We start from the raw sequence: 18,726 nt of genomic DNA, 5'->3' as shown, positions 1-18,726 counted from the left end.
TCCATGTCCTTGTGTGAAAAAGTGACATCCCCCTAAAGCTTATAAGTAGCAGCAACAACTGCAATCAAGCGTTTGTGATAACTTGCAATGAGTCTCTTCCAGCGCTGTGGAGGAATTGTTGTCATTCAGCCACATTGGAGGCTTTTCCAGCATGAAGCCTTTTGAAGGTCATGCCACAGCATCTCAATAGGATTCAGCTCAGGACTTGGACTAGGCCGTTTTTTCTTCAGCCATTCAAATGTGGACTTGCTGGTGTGTTTTGGATCATTGTCCTGCTGCACAACCCAAGTTGCTTTCAGCTTGAGGTCACCAACAGATGACCGGACATTCTCCTTCAGCAGAATTCATGCTTCCATTTATTACAGCAAGTCTTCCAGGTCCTGAAGCAGCAAAACAGCCCCATACCATCACACTACCACCACCATATTTGACTTTTCTTTGTCTGAAATGCCAGATGTCATGGGACACACCTTCGTTTTTTAACCTCTTCCACACTGATAGATGTCAAATAATCTCAGTTATGTTTTAATGGGGGGAGGAATCACTTTTTCACACAACGTCATGCGGCTTTGGAGTTTCTTTCCCTTAATAATAAAAAGTTTCATTTAAAACTGCATACAGTATTGAGTTGTGTTGTCATTGACAAAATTTTTGTCACGGTGCGTCATGCGGGTGTTGCGGTGCGACCCCAGGATGCAGAGATGAAGCAGGTGGTGCAGGAAAAAGCTTTGCTTTTATTTTCCGAATTCGGCGAATGCAGCACTGGCATAAGCCACGTAGTAAAACATGCAATGAACCAACAAAAACTAGACGCACCCGGCTGAACTAAATACAAGAATCAAATTGGCAACAGGTGCGCGTAGAACGGGAAAGTAAAAGTGACGAAACGCAGGACAGACCAACACAGGAAGAACAACAAAATAAAAGCATGAAAGCAGGAACTAAGGCGAACAATGTGAAAACAAAAACTGTCACACAGGAGACGATGCGGATTGTGACAATCTTAAATTTGTTTGATGATCAGAGACATTTAAGTGTGACAAATATGAACTCAGAAGGGGGTAAATTTGGATTTACTACTATTATTATATTATTACTACTATTATTATTACTATTATTTAATATTTTAAATTAAAATGAATTGAATTATTGTTTTGAACATTGCTTGTTACAGTGATAGTTGGGATTTTTTGACATGAAGTTGTATGACATCCCCACCAGCAGTGTAGTGCACCAACGGTGACTTTGAGTTTTTAGTGTTGAAGAAGGGCGTTTTGCCAGATTGATGAGGTCCGAAAAGTGAAATGTACATACAATATGCATTCACAAGAGGAATACATTCTCATGACAAAATCCTGAAAAAGTCAGAACTCACAATCACTCTGCATTATCTTCTCTCCCTTCGTATCTCTGCACGCTGCCACTTGTTTGTTGTTGTTACCACTTTGTTGTTTACGTTTTCAGTGAAGGTAAAAGTAACCCAAAATGTTCATTTTGCCCTTTCATTTCTCATTTTATATGCATTTAGAACATCGAGAGCTACTTCGTCATGGTTGGTGTCATGAGCTATGAATACCATTCGCTTTCAGAAAAGGAGCAATATAGAACATAATTACAAACAATATATAACATATTTAAGCAAAGTTGAATCATGTCAGGGAGCCTTTGATGAGCAACTGGAATTAACATAAAACAACTGCACTCGTTGCCTCACCAGCCATGAACCTCACCACACATCACTGCATATTAGCCTATGCCAGATTGTCACTGTCTGACAACAGCAGTTTCAAACTGAAACATTTCTTTACTTTCTTTACTTTTCTAGATAAAAATCCATGAAAATCAGGATCTCATTTTCAAGGGTAACCTGACCAAGAGGACAGCAGCAGACGTAACAATAAATAATACATGATTAACTACAAAAGCACTCGGACAGCTCAGACCTTAAATCAGGGGTGTCAAACTCCCTTTGGAGTACAGCTTAATTTGAGATCAAGCAGGCCGGACCAGTAAACTCATTGCAAAATGACATAGAACTAACAATAAGCCCACTTTTTTCCTTTGTATTAGTCACTAATACTAATAATTTGTGCAAAGAATGAGTACATTATCAAAATGTTTATTAACAGAATTTTCCTTTTACATTATGAACAATATATTATGAACAAGAGAATAACATAAGAACATAAATAAAGTATGTGCAATTTTAACAACACTTTTACACAGTTAAACATATATTTAAGTGTGTTGTACATAAAACTGATCACAGAATTAGTAACAATGTTCCAAAAACATTTATACCAGCCTTGTGGAACTTAAAAACACTGTTTTTCAACATCTGGAAAGCAATTTGAACAAATGAATAACTTTCACAGCAATTATTCGTCTTGCTTGGAATTTGCCCTTGAAACTTGACATCGTTTATCCTGCACAAGTGCATCAATATGAGGCATCATGTCCTGAGAAGCAGCCAATTTCAGAATCTCCTTCAAATGCTTATGTGTGAGCTTTGAGCGCAGCTTTGTTTTATTAATGTTCATTAGTGAGAAAACTTGCTCACAAAGGTAGGTTGTCCCAAACATGGACAATGTTTTAGCAGCTAGTGCTGTCAATGTGGGATAGCCTGGTAGGAGGTACTTGTAAAATGTGTCCAAGCTTACAGAGGCAAATCTGTCCTTCAGTTCTACATCACACTGCAAATCAATGATTTCAAGTTGCATGGCAACGGGCAAATCAGAAGCTTTGACTGTGAATGGTGAGCGAAAAACTGCAAAATCTGTTTCGAGTTCGCTAAAAACCTGAAACCTTTTCTCAAACTCCATCAACAGCCCTGAAATCTTCTCTTTGTACCGTTTCACGTCAGAATTAACGCTTGCTGCGCACATATCTTTTAAACAGGGAAAATGATAATACAAGAACTACAATTTTTAAATTAAATTCATATTTTTTTTATACAATGCAGCTTTCTTCCCCGGGCCGTACCAAACCACCAGACGGGCCGGATCCGGCCCGCGGGCCGTATGTTTGACACCCGTGCCTTAAATGTCTACCTATGAAAATGACTATAAGTGCATATACATGTTTACACTTGAAAAGAGCTAAAAAATACTACTAATGTTATCATGTTAACACATAGCAGGATGTACCGAGAAAGCTAAATGTCCTGAATGAGTTGAGAATTGTAACTTTGGAATGATCTGAATTTTTTATTTTTATTTTTATTTTTATTTATCCATTTTCTATACCGCTTATCCTCACGAGGGTCACAGGTATGCTGGAGCCTATCACAGCTGTCTTGGGGGAGAGGCGGGGTACACCCGTTCATACCTATACACATTCATACCTATGGACAATTTGGAGTGGCCAATGAAGCTAACACAGACACTGACCAACTGATTCCTGTTGTTTAACATACAGTATGACATTGAACAAAAAAAAAATAAGATCCAAAAATTTCAGATCAGACTGATCAGACAAAACGGAATGCTCTTTTCCCCATAACAGTGCCAACCTGAGCAGCAGGACAATCATAGTATGAAGGAAGCAAAGAACATGACGGCTTATAGTCCTTTGAAGGGAAGAGCTCCAATAAAATGGCAACAGGCGAAGTAGAGTCTTCTAGCTAAGCTCAACTTCCTCCAATGAGTGTACTTCTGGGCACCCAGGGACGGCCAGCCAGCTTGGGTGCAAAGTTCAAAGCAGTGCGTAAGCCGAGCACAGCCAGTACAAAACCTCAGAGCACCATGATAAACAGTGTTCATGGACCTGAGACCACAAGGTGTGGCCAGCTCACTCGTGAGCAGGGCAGTCTGGCACAGCGCCTCGCACCCACACCTCCCTCCCATCGGCGCAAGTGGCAAAGAGGGAGGAAAGAATAGTGGTTGCTGTCATTTTTTTCCACTGAAATTTGCACAACACTCTGAAAATTCTGCCTGTGAGGTTTTGGTCACATGTCTGCACTGTGCGCCTGTCAGCCAATTTACCATTACATAGGCTGCGCTTCACCTGCGCCCTGAATAGACCGCCTTTGGCACTGTGCCAACCTGAAAATGTGGACTCCTCCCCTGGTGCACCTCCACGCCCATCCCAGCACAGTCCAGTCTACCAAATTACCAAATTGGTGCGCACAGTGGTGCACTGGACCAAATTACCACTACGTCGGCTCTACCACGGCTGCAGCACAATGTGGGGGAGAAATTGTGCTGCGCCACAAAATTAGAGCCCAGTGTGAGAAGCACCCAGGAGAAACTCCACATTGAGAGAAGCCAGATGAGGTGGCTCAGGCACCTGGTCAGGATGCCTCCGGCCGGGACGCCTACCTGGGAAGGTGTTAAGGGTATGTCCAACCCGTGGGAGGGGACCAGCTCGTAAAGACTTAGGACACGTTGGAGAGACTATGTATGTCTCTCTACTGGCCTCGGGATCTGCTGGGAGCAGCTGGATGAAAGTGCTCGCTGTGCTAAAAAGGCTCTGAGCATTGTTAAAGGTTCTTCCCATCCTGGTCACTCCTTGTTTGGACTTTTGCCGTCAGGTAGACGTCACAGGTTAATGAAATCAAGAACAAACAGACTTGAAAACAGTTTTTACCCGACCACACTAACTACCCTCAATGCCTTAAGGAATAATCCTTAACATTGTGCAATAGCATTTTAAGGATTTTTTTGCTTGACCAAGTGTTTTATTTTATTTTATTTTATTTTATTTTATTTTATTTTATTTTATTTTATTTTATTTTATTTTATTTTATTTATGCTTAATGTAGTTGTGAATGATGCACTGACTGTTGGGCACTTTTTCAAAGGACTATTCGGAATTCCAAGGAGGCGAAAGTCTGGGTTTCCCTCAGCCCTCAGGGTCTAAGGTCTAAGGGTTTTCCCTTAGACCTCAGCCCTCGTGACCTGACCTCAGATAAGCGGAAGAAGATTGATGGATGAGTAATGACCTGATTTCGAATTCCAATTTGCCTTTGAGAAATAAATGAAAACAGCAACACAATAAAATCACTGATTCAATAACATAGTTGAAATGAGTCAGTGGAGCAAAAATGATGCTATGTTGCTTCCAAAATGTGATTTGGGTCTAAAAAAAAAGTTGAACCATTTTATCACTCACTATTTCCTTAAACCTTTTTGCCAAGATACAGAGTTTTGAAATTGGTCTGTAATGGTTAACATCAGGGCCGCACGGTGGTTGAGTGGTTAGCATGATCCATGACGGCTAGCATGTAAGCCACACAGTCAGGAGATTGGAAAGACCTGGGTTCGATTCTCCGCTTGGCAATCTCTGTGCGGAGTTTGCAAGTTCTCCCTGCGTGGGTTTTCTCCGGGTACTGCGCTTTCCACCCCCATTCCAAAAACATGTTAGCTTCATTGGGTACTCCAAATGGTCCATAATGGTATTAATGTGGGTGGGAATGGTTAACCCGCCTCTACCCCAGCATACCCGTGACTTGAGTGGGGATAAGTGGCATAGAAGATGGCTGAATGGTTTACATCAGAGGGTTCGACACCTTTCAACAGTGGGAGGACAAATGCTGATTTCCATGTTTTAGGGATGCTGCTGCCCGGACTCAAAATAGGGCTCAGCTTTGAAATCAGTTGCTAACTTTAAGAAAAACAGATCCAATGACTGAACCACTACACAGCAGCTTAGCTAAATGCACAATGCTAACAAAACTCATAACATGTCTTGAAATAAACACCATCAGATCGTTCCAGTGGCTGAGAAGTTGAATGACGGATGCCATTCTTTTATCAGGTGAATGACTATTAAAGGTAATTGCCAATAAATGTAATCAGCGTTTTACAAAATGCCAATACGCTCACGTGTTTGCTATCAGCTAGCCTTTTCATTTACAAGCTTTTTGATTAATTAGCTCACGTGCATTAGCGTTATCGCCAAACTTACCCTTGTTTTGCCTTGCACTCTGGAGGCTGCAAGAGAAACCAGAGAAATACTCAGATGAAAGGTGTACAGCAATCGTAAAACCACAGACTCATTTTCGAAATATCCAATATTTGCTCGAAGGCACACCCATATTTCAATAATGTAAGCAATGCAATGTGACTGGTTGCATAACGTCTGACAATATAACGGAATGATTGATGATTTGGTACAAATAAGGAAAGAAATTATTCTTAATATCTAGTGTCTAAATATTTTATGTAAAAACTATTCAAATGTCTTTTGAAGTTGAAACAGTTACCATTTGGGGATTTTATGGGACGCCACACAATTCGAAACCTCATACAATGTATCATAAAATATATTTCAAAGATGACATATTTTCAAATATAATAACAGATATATATATATTATGCTGGTATATTAACAATTACATTTTTATTATTTGTTATTATTTTTTATCAATATTATTATTATACATACATTACAGTATTGGGAAAACTCAAAATTACTAGTTATTATAATATATTTTTTAGCCTAACAATAATAAAATAAATATAAAATGTACTACACGAGTTAGCATAATAATTTCAAAAAAAATTTTAATTGATGAAAATGAGCTCACCTTTGCTGCTGTGTGAGTCCCGTGCTAGCACACATCCATAACAACAGAAGAAGAACCCTCATTGCGTCCATGTTCGCCGGGGCACACACGGACACACTGGGTCTACTTTCCCTACTGGTGTGTATTGATATATACTGTATACATATATACTGTATATGTAGCCGATGGGCGTGGACAGTAGATGATGTTGCACAAACATGTCAATAAGTAACAATGCTAAGCGATATGGACAGGGTGTGTTTCGGCTTGGGGAGTGTATTTTGCTTTTTGACCCCTTAAGAGTACTTCACACACTGGGTGGGGATGCCCGTCAATGATTATTATTGTTATCATTATAACCATGACACTTCCTCCACCATGGCCAATTCCGAGCTAAATGCTGGAAACGTTACTTTAAAAGCAAAGGAATCATTATGAGAATAATAAAGTACCACTGAGAAAATATTTTTATACGAGCTACAATACAGACCAAGTGTCTCGGCAAGGCCACAGAAGTCATACTATTTGGAATTTAAACTAAATTTGCCAGAAAAATCCATCCATTTTCTAGACTGCTTATCCTCACTAGGGTGGGGGTATGCCGGAACCTATCCCAGCTGACACCCTGGACTGGTGGCCAGCCAATCACAGGGCACATATAGACAAACAACCATTCCCACCCACATTCATCCCCATGGACAATTTGGAGTGGCCAATTAACCTAGCATGTTTTGGAATGTGGGAGGAACCCGGAGAAAAGCCATGCAAATTCTGTGGAAGAATCCAAATGACAACTTATTTTAAAATACTGATCTGCAGAAGATGCAGAAGAATAAACCTCATAATTTTGGAATTCAACCAGGGGCATCACTAGGTTCTGGAGATGCACAGGATGTGAATGAATGCAGTAGACATTAAGAAATCCAAAAAAACAAATAACGAACAAGAACCGGGATATAATTTTCCCACTTTTGGACAGATTTAGTAGAGATACTACTAGTAGTAGTTGTAGTAGGCTGGTATTAGCCTGCTTATTATTACTATTATTATCATCATTATATCATCCACTCACGATAATGATAAATGAATCATAGTGGAATCAACTCAACTCAGTAACCCGCAGTGTGCATCATAACGTGAGAGAAACACAACTGATGCTGTGCCCCCAAAGGCTGAAGAGAGCACAGGGCACACTTGGCACTACAACCAGAACCATAATATTAGCTACTGGCTAGCTAATTAGCATATGCAGTGTTCCTTTATGGCTGGAATCTACTTCTTGGCCGCACAATAACAGAGGTAAAAGACGTGAGCCGAGATCGCCTCTATGTCTTTTTTTCATTTAATTTATTAATATTTTTTCTTTTTTTGTAAAATGGGAAATGCTTGGTTCATGGTTCAATCTGCTGTCAATCTGCAAAAAGCTAATTAATTTTGACTGCAGGGAAAACATGGACTGGATTGTCAGTGGAATGGACTGGGTAATGGTGCAGTGAAGGGGCTCTCTACCTTACACCATGAAATAAAGGGAAATGGACAGATTTATGATTATAAATTAATGACAGGTATTGTGAATATTTATTTTTACTCCTATTCTTGCCCTATTATATAAAATTTGTCAGATTTTTTTTTGTAAAAAAAATCAATAAATAAAAATCAATAAAAAAAATATCTAATTATTTAGGGGGCCTTAACAACATTTTAGGGGGACTATGGAAGTCCCTCTAAAATAGGCCTAATGACGCCACTGAATTCAACAAAGAAAAATCCCGGATGTTTGGATTTTGGAATTAAATCCCAGAGGAATCCTGAAAAAAAATCCTAAATTCAGAATTCAATCTGAAAATAAGTCAGGGGTATTAGACACTTTATGCAGTTTAAGCCCCGAGCATCACTGGTAATGATGATAATGATACTTATTATTGTTATTATCACTTATTATTCACTAATAAAATGCAGGTAATTATGGTGTTGTTTTTTCTTTAAAATGAATTAAATTGTGAAAAGTAGGAATACATTTTGTGTAATTGTATCATGTTAGCAGTGCTCAAGTTGGCTAGCGGTGTTGGCGCCTGCCAGTAGACATACAGCATAGCTAACATAGCTAACATAGCTAACATAACTAATAACATAATCGCTCGCAGTGCGATCTGGTGTGCATCCAGCGTGGCCACAGTGATGAGCGTAGAGTGGAGATGTCTTGTGAGTCGTTAGGTTGAGTTCCCATTAAGCGTGAGGTCTTTGATCTGACATCATGACGGGACAATAAATACAAAAAGGTCCATGCTGGTTCAGACGCTTACATTAAGAAGGGTTGTTGGTTGCATTGCAATGTGCCTGACCCTCTGGAAAACCTGATTAACCTGAAAACCAAATTACCAAATTAGGTTTGCTGGACCAAATTATCGCTGCATAGGCTGTGCCACACTCCGCCACCCTGTACCACCACGTAATTAGAGCCCTAAGTGTGTATTTACAACAGTGATAGTCATATAAAGTGGATAATTAGAAGGTTATAAAACAATACACAGACATAGGACAGTTAAGAAGAGGGCTGTGCAGTGTCTCAGAATGATAAAAATCGATTTAGCTAACAATCCTGTCAGCCAGCAAATAAAAAGGCAACTCGGACTGGAAGTTATGTCACTGGAAGTTAACGAATGTTAACACAAAACACGCTTTTAATAGTTTTAATTAGTTTTACATGAGTAAAAAATTCTAAATGTATATAAATGATGAATGAAAGGGATAAAGAACATTTAAGGTTGCCTTTACCTTCTTTAATGGTTCCCAAAGACATCCCAGCCATGTTCCCAAAGACACCCCCTCCAGTAGCGGCCATTTTTCACCATTTGAACGGATCTTTCTGGCACACAGAATATTGTCTTCTATAGCTATAGAAACATGAAACCTACCAAAATAAAGATTAGACACCCGTCTTTCATCACAAAGACGCTCTTGTGTTCTTTAATAATCAGCAGTAGAACATGGGTAAGTTTCAGGAAAATATCAGTTCCCGACTAAAATAGGGAGAAAAGCAGCTCCTTTTGGAAAGATACATTTCACTTTGATACAAATATTTATTACTTTTGTGACAGCTCAAATATCTAAACAGCTATACCAACATGCAACACAAAAGCTTCAAAATAACTTTATTTACAAATATAACACCATCAACTATTTACACTTTTCACATTTGGAACTCAGCTATGTGTGTGCGTTAAAATACAACGAGAAAGCTTCTATCACCTCTTCTTACCTCTTGTGCAAAAAAGCATAAAAGACATATAAATAAATACGTTGTTGAGACCCACCCACATTCGTACCTATGGACAATTTGGAGTGGCTAATGAAGTTAGCATGTTTTTGGAATGGGGGAGGAAAATGGAGTACCCGGAGAAAATCCACGCATGCACAGAGAGAACATGCAAACTCCACACGGAGATGGCTGAAAGTGGAATCGAACTTGGGTCTTGTAGTTGCGCTAACCACTTGTCCACCATGCAGCCCCAAACCATCATTCATTATCTCATCAAATTTGCAGGACTGTGAAAATACAGTGGAAACTTTGTTAGCATCATTAATTTGGTAATGGTTAGCATCATTAATTTGGTAATGGTAATGGTAATGGTTTTATTTCATTTGAACATGCATCAGATTACAATTGAATGCATCACATAATCAGTTCACAGTTCCACATGTCCAAAAGGAGTAGGAAGAAGCAAAGCTTATTAAATCCTACCCCTCCATCTGGTACTTTTACAATCAGTAACTGTTACATTTGTTCACTTCCTGCTTTCCTAATATAATTTAAGTTTTTATTTTATTTTATTTTATTTTTATTTTTTGTCACATACCGAAGTAGGAGGTGATATGACCATCCAATGACATAATGGGTACCATAGTAAGTGTCAATATAGTGATATATATAGCACATCATGACTGGTTCAAGACTCTTCATCCTTGTATTTAGCAAACATCAACTGCTTGTATTGTTTCTTGAATTGGCTCATCGTTGTGCATTGTTTGAGGTCCTTACTCAATCCATTCCATAGTTTGATTCCACATACTGAAATGCTATGGCTAGCATAACGTAGTCCTAGCATATAAGTGTTTCATATTTAGTTCTTCCCTGAGATCATATTTCTCCTCCCTTGTAGAGAAATATTGGATGACATTTTTGTTCAGTTCCCCGAGCGCTCTCGTGGGCCTGCAAGTCCGACTAGAGCTCCACCAATGTGCTCTCACATCTGAACAGCGCAAAAAAGTGTTATTAGTGTAATTTCCAAATGCCCGCAATGAACACTAAAGCATTGGCTATCAAGAGTATGTTGACTCCTCCTTGTTTACTTCTCTGATGACCTCCTCAAATTAGCCAAAAGCGACAAAAACAGGGTCAAATGTTGGAAGAAGGAGTACCGCAAGCTGGCCAGCATGAAAGCTTACAATGGGAATATATGGGTAGATTTTGGCATGGGTATTGTGCGTGGATATCAGTATGTTACTTTGTGCGTCGTGTGTTGACGTGTTGTGTTGTTTGGATGGCTTGTTTGTCCAAGCTGCAGATTGCATGTGACTATGTTGGCGACTCAAGTCATGTTAAGTCAAGTCATGGGCTTGATGTGGTTTGATGCAGGGCCTGCAGGTTGTAACATCCCCATGGCTGTTCTATACGCTACGTACTTTTTTATCTAAAGGAAGGTGGCTGCGGTCAAGTATGACACCGTCTCAGTATGCTACGTTGGAATCTTCGACTTGTTTCCTACGCCGCACGTTTCACACTGCTGGTTTTTCATCTGCTCTTTTTGGCTGCTGAAATTAAGTCACTTGGAACTTTACGACCGGTAGCTAGCCATCCACGTCATGCCCCCCCGATCTACTGGATGGCCAAATGTTGGCATCTGTGGCCGTGTCAAAGTATTAGTCTTTTGGCTTGGCATTAATATTTGATCTCCCTGAGGTACACGATACCTTTCATTTGTTTTATCTTCACATTGTTCAGATGTTTGACAATAAAAGGTTGTACATAGACCTTCCCACCTTCAAGAAAACAACTCAAAACTCACCTGTTTAAATCAGTTTTTAACGTCTAACTTTTTATACTTGACTGCTGCGGCCCATCCCGCTTTTAGCCTTGTTTTAGCTCTGAATGAATGTTTGGATATTGTATTTTAATGCATCGTTTACTCTGTTTTTACTCAACTCTATTTTTATTTCTTTTTTCTGTACTGTACAGCGTCTTTGAGTACTCTGAAAAGCGCCATACAAATAACATTTATTATTATTATTATTATTATTATTATAGGAAAATGTTCTCCCTCCATGCCGCACGGTGGACGAGTGGTTAGCATGTAGGCCACACAGTCAGGAGATGTAAGACCTGGGTTTGACTCTCCACTTGGGGATCTCTGTGTGGAGTTGGCATGTTCTCCACGTGAGTGTGCACCAGTCCACCCAAAGACATCTGGGATAGGCTCCAGCATACCCCCCCTCGCCCCTGTGAGTATAAGCAACATGGAAATGGTATATGTCTTTCGAACTGTAAGTCTGAGGTTTTTTTGTCTTTTTTTTTACTGAAAAATGTAATTGGCCGATATCCAAGGGCTTGTTTATTGCCAAGTTTCGTAACCGCCATTTGCTCTCCCTATAGATATTTGTCGGTTCTGCATCATAACATCGGAATACCTGCGTTCTTTGTTCTTTGATGTAGTTATCCCCCCCACCCCCACACACGCATACTTCATTTATTTGAGTGTTAGGGTGTGTATTGTGTGTTTTTTTGCTTTTATTCATCTCACAGTATAACACGTTGCTGGAATGTGTATTTCTTCACATTGTTTTGATGGCGCCTTTTCTCCTTTTATCTTATCAACATTTACATCCAATGCATAGACAATTAAAGAGTCATCCTTTCCCATTTTGAAAAAAAATGTCATTTTCACCATCAAGGAATCTTTATCAGCAGTGATTGGACTTTCAGCACGACAGAGATAACATCATCATAAACATGACTCAGCCCAGCAGCACAATGCTAGCTAGCTATTCACAGACAGTGTTATCCATGGGTTATTGTTAGTTAACAGTCTGAACAAACAAGCCGTTTTCGCTTTATAAAGTGTCTTTAGCGCTTTTTTTCAGGCTTTTGCTAGAAAGTTTTTTTTATTTCATTCATTCATTCATTTTCTACCGCTTATCCTCAGGGGTACACCCTGGACTGGTGGCCAGCCAATCACAGGGCACATATAGACAAACAACCATTCACACTCACATTCATACCTATGGACAATTTGGAGTCGCCAATTAACCTAGCATGTTTTTGGAATGTGGGAGGAAACCGGAGTCCCCGAAGAAAACCCACGGATGCACGGGGAGAACATGCAAACTCCACACAGAGATGGCCGAGGGTGGAATTGAACTCGGGTCTCCTAGCTGTGAGGTCTGCATGCTAACCACTCGTCCGCCGTGCGGTCCTTTTTTCATTTTTTTCTCATTTTGTTCATTTTCACTTTCATTTTTTTCTACATCAGTGGAAAGGTAAGTGTGTGAAGGTAAGTGTGGGTAAGTGTGCGGAGTTTTGCTATATTCCTGAGATGGAAAAAGGAGGTTTTGCACAGATTTTTTATGTGACCTTCGAAAGTCAGGTGGGGGTCCATTTTGACACCGAGGTTGGCAACTGCAGATGAGAGGTGGATATCCTGGCCGGAGAAGGTGATAGTGGTGATAGTGGATGACCGGGTCTGGTGTGGGCTTCCAATGAGGATAGCTTCCGTTTTGGAACTGTTTAATTGGAGGAAGTTAGCTGTCATTCATGCCTTTATCTCGTCCAGGCAGATGGAGAGTGTGAACAGGGCAACAGAGGGGGCCGTTCTGATGTACAACTGTGTGTCGTCCGCGTAGCAATGGAATGATATTCCATGCCAGCTGATGACATGGCCAAGGCGGAGCATGTAGACCAGGGGTGCTCATTAAGTCGATCGCGAGCTACCGGTCGATCGCGGAGGTGGTACTGGTCGATCGCTGGTCAATCGCGGCGTGACATTAAAAAAATATCATCCTCGCATCAATGCTGTCACTTGATTGATATACAGGGCAGCCATTCAGATGACAACTGAATGTTGCCCTTCGGGCGACCAATCAAATCAAACAACGTCTCTAAGTGCAGCAGAACTTACGATGTCAGCCTATCATCCATCCCCGTTACTTGATTGACATACAGGACAACCAATCAGATGACAACTGAATTTTGACCTTCAGGTCACCGCTCATGCGTAAACAACGATGCAAAGTGCTAAGCTAGTCGGCGAATTGCGAGATTTTAAAGCCCTCGCTAAAGTTTATGGTCACTAAAATGAGTGAAGGAGCTGGACCAAGTAAAAAGGCAAAAACTGGACCAAGTAAAAAGGCAAAAAACATATCACTTCCATACGGATATGGAATATTATACGGATATTGTGATACGGATATTATCCATGACTGATAAACATTTGGAAGTGTGCTTGAGGCTGGCTATCAGCAGCTACTGTCCGGACTATGCATCCCTGGCTGGTTCAATTCAGTGCAAGTCATCAAAGTAAACTCAGGTAATTACAAAAAAATGTTAATAGTTAATTATGTGTGTTTTGCAATATTGGCTCATTTGGTTATGTAAGGTACATCAACATACATTGTACGTACAAATAATCCTCAATACATTTGAAAATAAATAGATGTTTTGCATTTTTGTAGTGGGTAGATCATTTTGACTCGGTCATTTTAAAAGTAGCTCGCATGCTGAAAAAGTGTCAGCACCCCTGATGTAGACACTGAAGAGGGTGGGTCCAAGGGTTTGAGAAAATGGTTAATGGAATTTCCATGGCTATTGTTGATGATGTGGGAGTATCATCAACACTCCAGTAACATCTCTGGAGTGTGTTGGGACTTTAACATATTGAGTGAGGTTGAGGCAATCAAGAAGATTCATTAATTCAGCAGCAGAATAGGAAGAGTGGTTATCAATTTGGATATTAAAATCACCCAATATGATAATATTCACTGTTGTTGCACAGAGAGTGGTGAGGAGGTCATGCATCTCGCGAATAAAGGCTGGGTTCGGTTTGCTAATAGGTGAAAAACGCAACTTCTGGCAAAAATAAAGAGCCAGCTTTATCCTCAAATATTAATTCATTTTCTACCGCTTATCCTCACGAGAGTCGCGGCAGTGTGGGAGCCTATCCCAGCTGTCTTCGAAATATTCTTTTCTTATCATGTGTGATAACATTTAGTATTATTTTGTATAAAAAGCAGACTTGCGGTTACATTAAACTGCTAGCTATACCGGACTGGATTCTTCAGTTCAAACTTAATGTGAGAAACACATCGACTAAAGAAGCGTTTATGTAACAATAGGACGAGGAAATGTATGTACAGTAGTTGTTTACTTCCCGCACCGCTGAAGGAACAACGTTATCTCTGCCGCCCTCATGTGGGTGAAATCAGCCATGACAGTTGTACTTACAAAATGGCGACGTTAAAAAACATTGGTTCATGTTTAACCTCGTTATGTATCGTGAATTAGCATTTTAATGTTGTACATGGAGGACAAGCGGTATAGTAAATGAATTGAATGGGTGGTCTCAGTTTTCAGTTTGACAAAGAAAAGATGTACGGACACCGAGGTTGACTAGCAGCTGCGATGGCCGAGTGGTTAAGGCGTTGGACTTGAAATCCAATGGGATCTTCCCGCGCAGGTTCGAACCCTGCTCGCAGCGTGGTAAATGTTGTTTTTAATGATTGATTAAATAGTTATTTTTTGTTTTAAATGCACGAGGGGTATCGAATGAGCAACATACATATCCTCGTCCTTCCCTCTGACACCGTAAACGAGTGATGACGTAACGACAGTTTGGGGGGTAAAAACGTCACATGTTCTATAACTTACATAGCAGTATTTGTCTTATTTTGCACAAACGGCGTTCATTTGTGAAACACACGCAACACAAACGTCAACTGGCATTAGTCTGAAATATAATTTATTGATGTTTTAATTACCAGGGAGGGTGAAAGCTCCCTTTATTGGCATAGTGTGTGTCACGTCACGTTAAAGTACCGTCTTAATATAGGCTGACTGTGAATGGAGGATGTGTGTTTGTGTGGAAAAAAAAAGGGTGATGACACTCCACGTTTGTTGACTCTTCTATTGAGAAGCAGTGGAAAGGATGAAGTGTTGCTGAGTCAGCAAGGAGAGGCCAGCTTGACTTATGTGGCTCATAGAAACTTTATGATGTTATGTCAGAGCGTGTATGGAGTGGACTGTCGCCATGGCAACAGCCCAAGCCACTGCAGCGGAAGAACGCATGCCGACTGAATTGATAAAGTTGTAACTGTCATCTTAAAAAAGAACATTATTCACGAAAAAATTATTACAAAAGTTACACATTTGCAAGGAAACCACATAACCCCCCCAATAGTACAACTTTAGTGCACAATTCTGACTTTTCTCCAGACATTACAACTATTTACTCGGAAATTATGAATTTAGTGTCCAAATATGAAGTCATTTCTCTCGCACGAGTACAACATTAGTGTCCTAGCATCACAAAACTGTTTAGTCCTAAACGACATCTTTTGTATCAAAATGACAACATTTGTCTCCTACAATTACAATAATTTAATTGTTACCTTTTCCTTGTAATGGTACGACTTTAGTCTCCTAACATTACAACATTTTTCTGGCAAAATTATTACAAAAGTTACACATTTGCAAGGAAACCACATAACTACCCCCCCCCCCCCAATAGTACAACTTTAGTGCACAATTCTGACTTTTCTCCAGACATTACAACTATTTACTCTGAAATTATGAATTTAGTGTCGAAATATGAAGTCATTTCTCTCGCACGGGTACAACATTAGTGTCCTAGCATCACAACTGTTTAGTACTAAACGACATCTTTTGTATCAAAATGACAACATTTGTCTTGTAATGGTTGTAATTAGTCTCCTAGCAGTATTTACTGGTAAATGACAAACTGAGTCGACTAACATTATGACATTTGGATCTTTTTCTTGTAGCATTCCAGCTATTTACTCCTGAGTTAAAAAAAAAGTTAGTCCTAACATGGCAACATATGGCTTTAGTAGCCTAACAATACAGCTATTTTCTCATGAATGACTCGTACTGCGATAATCCCAGTGTTACAAATGTTTACTCGTAAATGACAGATTTTGTCTCAAGGTTGGAACATTTTCCTTGTAACAGTATGACTTGAGTCGCATTTTCTTCTGAATGCAACGTGATATTTTCCTCGCATTACAACCATTTTTTGTGAGTAAATTTATTCTCCGAGCATTAGCCTCCTAATGTTGACATTTTTCTCAGAACGGTATGAAATTAGAGAGAAATTATTTACTAAATAACAATTTTAGTCTTAGTATAGCAACACTTTTCTTGTAATAAAAAACTTTTAAAACTTTGAGTCGCCTAACATTTTTCTTGTAATGGTACAACTTTAGTCTCCTAGCATGACAAATATTTACATTACAACATTTTTCTCACAATGGTTCGACTCTCTTAGCATTAGTCTCTTAACATTACAATTATCGACTCGTAAATTACAAATTTTGTCATAATTTTTTTTTCAAAATGGTTCTTAGCATTAAAACTATTATTGAATCGTAAATTAAAAATTTTGTAGCTTATCATGACAACTATTTATTCGTAAACAACAAATTGGGTCTCATTCATTCATTTTCTACTGCTTTTCCTCACGAGAGTCGCGGGGGGTGCTGGAGCCTATCCCAGCTGTCTTCGGGCGGGGGTACACCCTGGACTGGTCGCCAGCCAATCACAGGGCATATATAGACAAACAACCATTCACACTCACATTCATACCTATGGACAATTTGGAGTCGCCAATTAACCTAGCATGTCTTTGGAATGTGGGAGGAAACCGGAGTACCCGGAGAAAACCCACGCATGCACAGGGAGAACATGCAAAGAGATGGCCGAGAGTGGGATTGAACTCTGGTCTCTTAGCTGCGAGGTCTGCGCGCTAAACACTTGTACACCGTGCAGCCCAAATTAGTTACAACATTAGTTTCCTGGCATGCCAGCTATTTACTCGTAAATTACGAATTTAGTCTCCTAGCATAACAAATTTAGTCTCAACTTAGCAAAATGTATCTCGTAATAGTATGACTTTAGTCTCCTAACATTATGACATTTTTCTTGTGACGGTACAACATGAGTCTCCTAGCATTACAATAATTTACTTGTTACGTTTTTCTTCTAATGGTACGACATTAGTCTCCTGGCATGACGGCTATTTACTCGTAAATTACAAATTTAGTCGTAACATTACAACATTTTTCCCGAAATGGTTCGACTTAGCATTACAACTATTATTAACTCGTAAATTACGAATTTAGTCTCCTAGCATTACTACCTTTTACTCATAAATAACAAATTTAGCCTCAAGATAGCAAAATGTATCTCGTAATAGTATGACTTTAGTCTCCTAACATTACAACATTTTTCTCGTAACGGTATGACATAAGTCTTCTACAATTACAATAATTGACTTGTTACCTTTTCCTCGTAATGTTATGACTTTAGTCTCCTAACATTACAACATTTTTCTCGTGACGGCACAAGATAAGTCTCCCAGCATTACAATAATTTACTCGTTACGTCTTTCTTCTAATGGTACGACATTAGTCTCCTGGCATGCCAGCTATTTACTCGTAAATTATAAATTTAGTCTCCTACCATAACAAATTTAGTCTCAACTTAGCAAAATGTATCTCGTAATAGTAACATTACGACATTTTTCTTGTGACGGTACAACATAAGTGTCCTAGCATTACAATAATTTACTCGTTACGTCTTTCTTCTAATGGTACGACATTAGTCTCCTGGCATGACGTCTATTTACTCGTAAATTACAAATTTAGTCGTAACATTACAACATTTTTCCCGAAATGGTTCGACTTAGCATTACAACTATTATTAACTTGTAAATTACGAATTTAGTCTCCTAGCATTACTACCTTTTACTCATAAATAACAAATTTAGCCTCAAGATAGCAAAAAGATAGTCGTAATATGACTTTAGTCTCCTCACATTACAACATTTTTCTCGTAACGGTATGACATAAGTCTTCTACAATTACAATAATTGACTTGTTACCTTTTCCTCGTAATGTTACGACTTTAGTCTCCTAACATTACAACATTTTTC

At 39.4% G+C, this 18,726-nt stretch overlaps 1 protein-coding gene and 1 non-coding gene across 2 annotated transcripts in view; one reads left to right on the top strand and one right to left on the bottom strand.

The window, feature by feature from the left end:
• Positions 1-1,729, bottom strand: part of zanl (zonadhesin, like) — a 59,848-nt gene extending 58,119 nt beyond the window's left edge. The window contains exon 1 of the mRNA XM_058066821.1: positions 1,715-1,729. Coding sequence (XP_057922804.1) covers positions 1,715-1,721 — 7 coding nt within the window. The 5' untranslated portion in view covers positions 1,722-1,729. The remainder of the gene's footprint in view (positions 1-1,714) is intronic.
• A 13,444-nt stretch (positions 1,730-15,173) lies between these two features.
• Positions 15,174-15,255, top strand: trnas-uga (transfer RNA serine (anticodon UGA)). Its single transcript has one exon. It is a non-coding gene; the product is annotated as a tRNA-Ser (tRNA).
• The last annotated feature ends 3,471 nt before the right edge of the window (positions 15,256-18,726 follow it).

The sequence above is a fragment of the Doryrhamphus excisus genome, chromosome 3 (genome assembly GCF_030265055.1).
Source record: "Doryrhamphus excisus isolate RoL2022-K1 chromosome 3, RoL_Dexc_1.0, whole genome shotgun sequence".
Lineage (NCBI taxonomy): Eukaryota > Metazoa > Chordata > Actinopteri > Syngnathiformes > Syngnathidae > Doryrhamphus > Doryrhamphus excisus.
The sequence above is the reverse complement of the archived record's forward strand: the minus strand, read 5'-3'. Positions and strand labels throughout refer to the sequence as shown.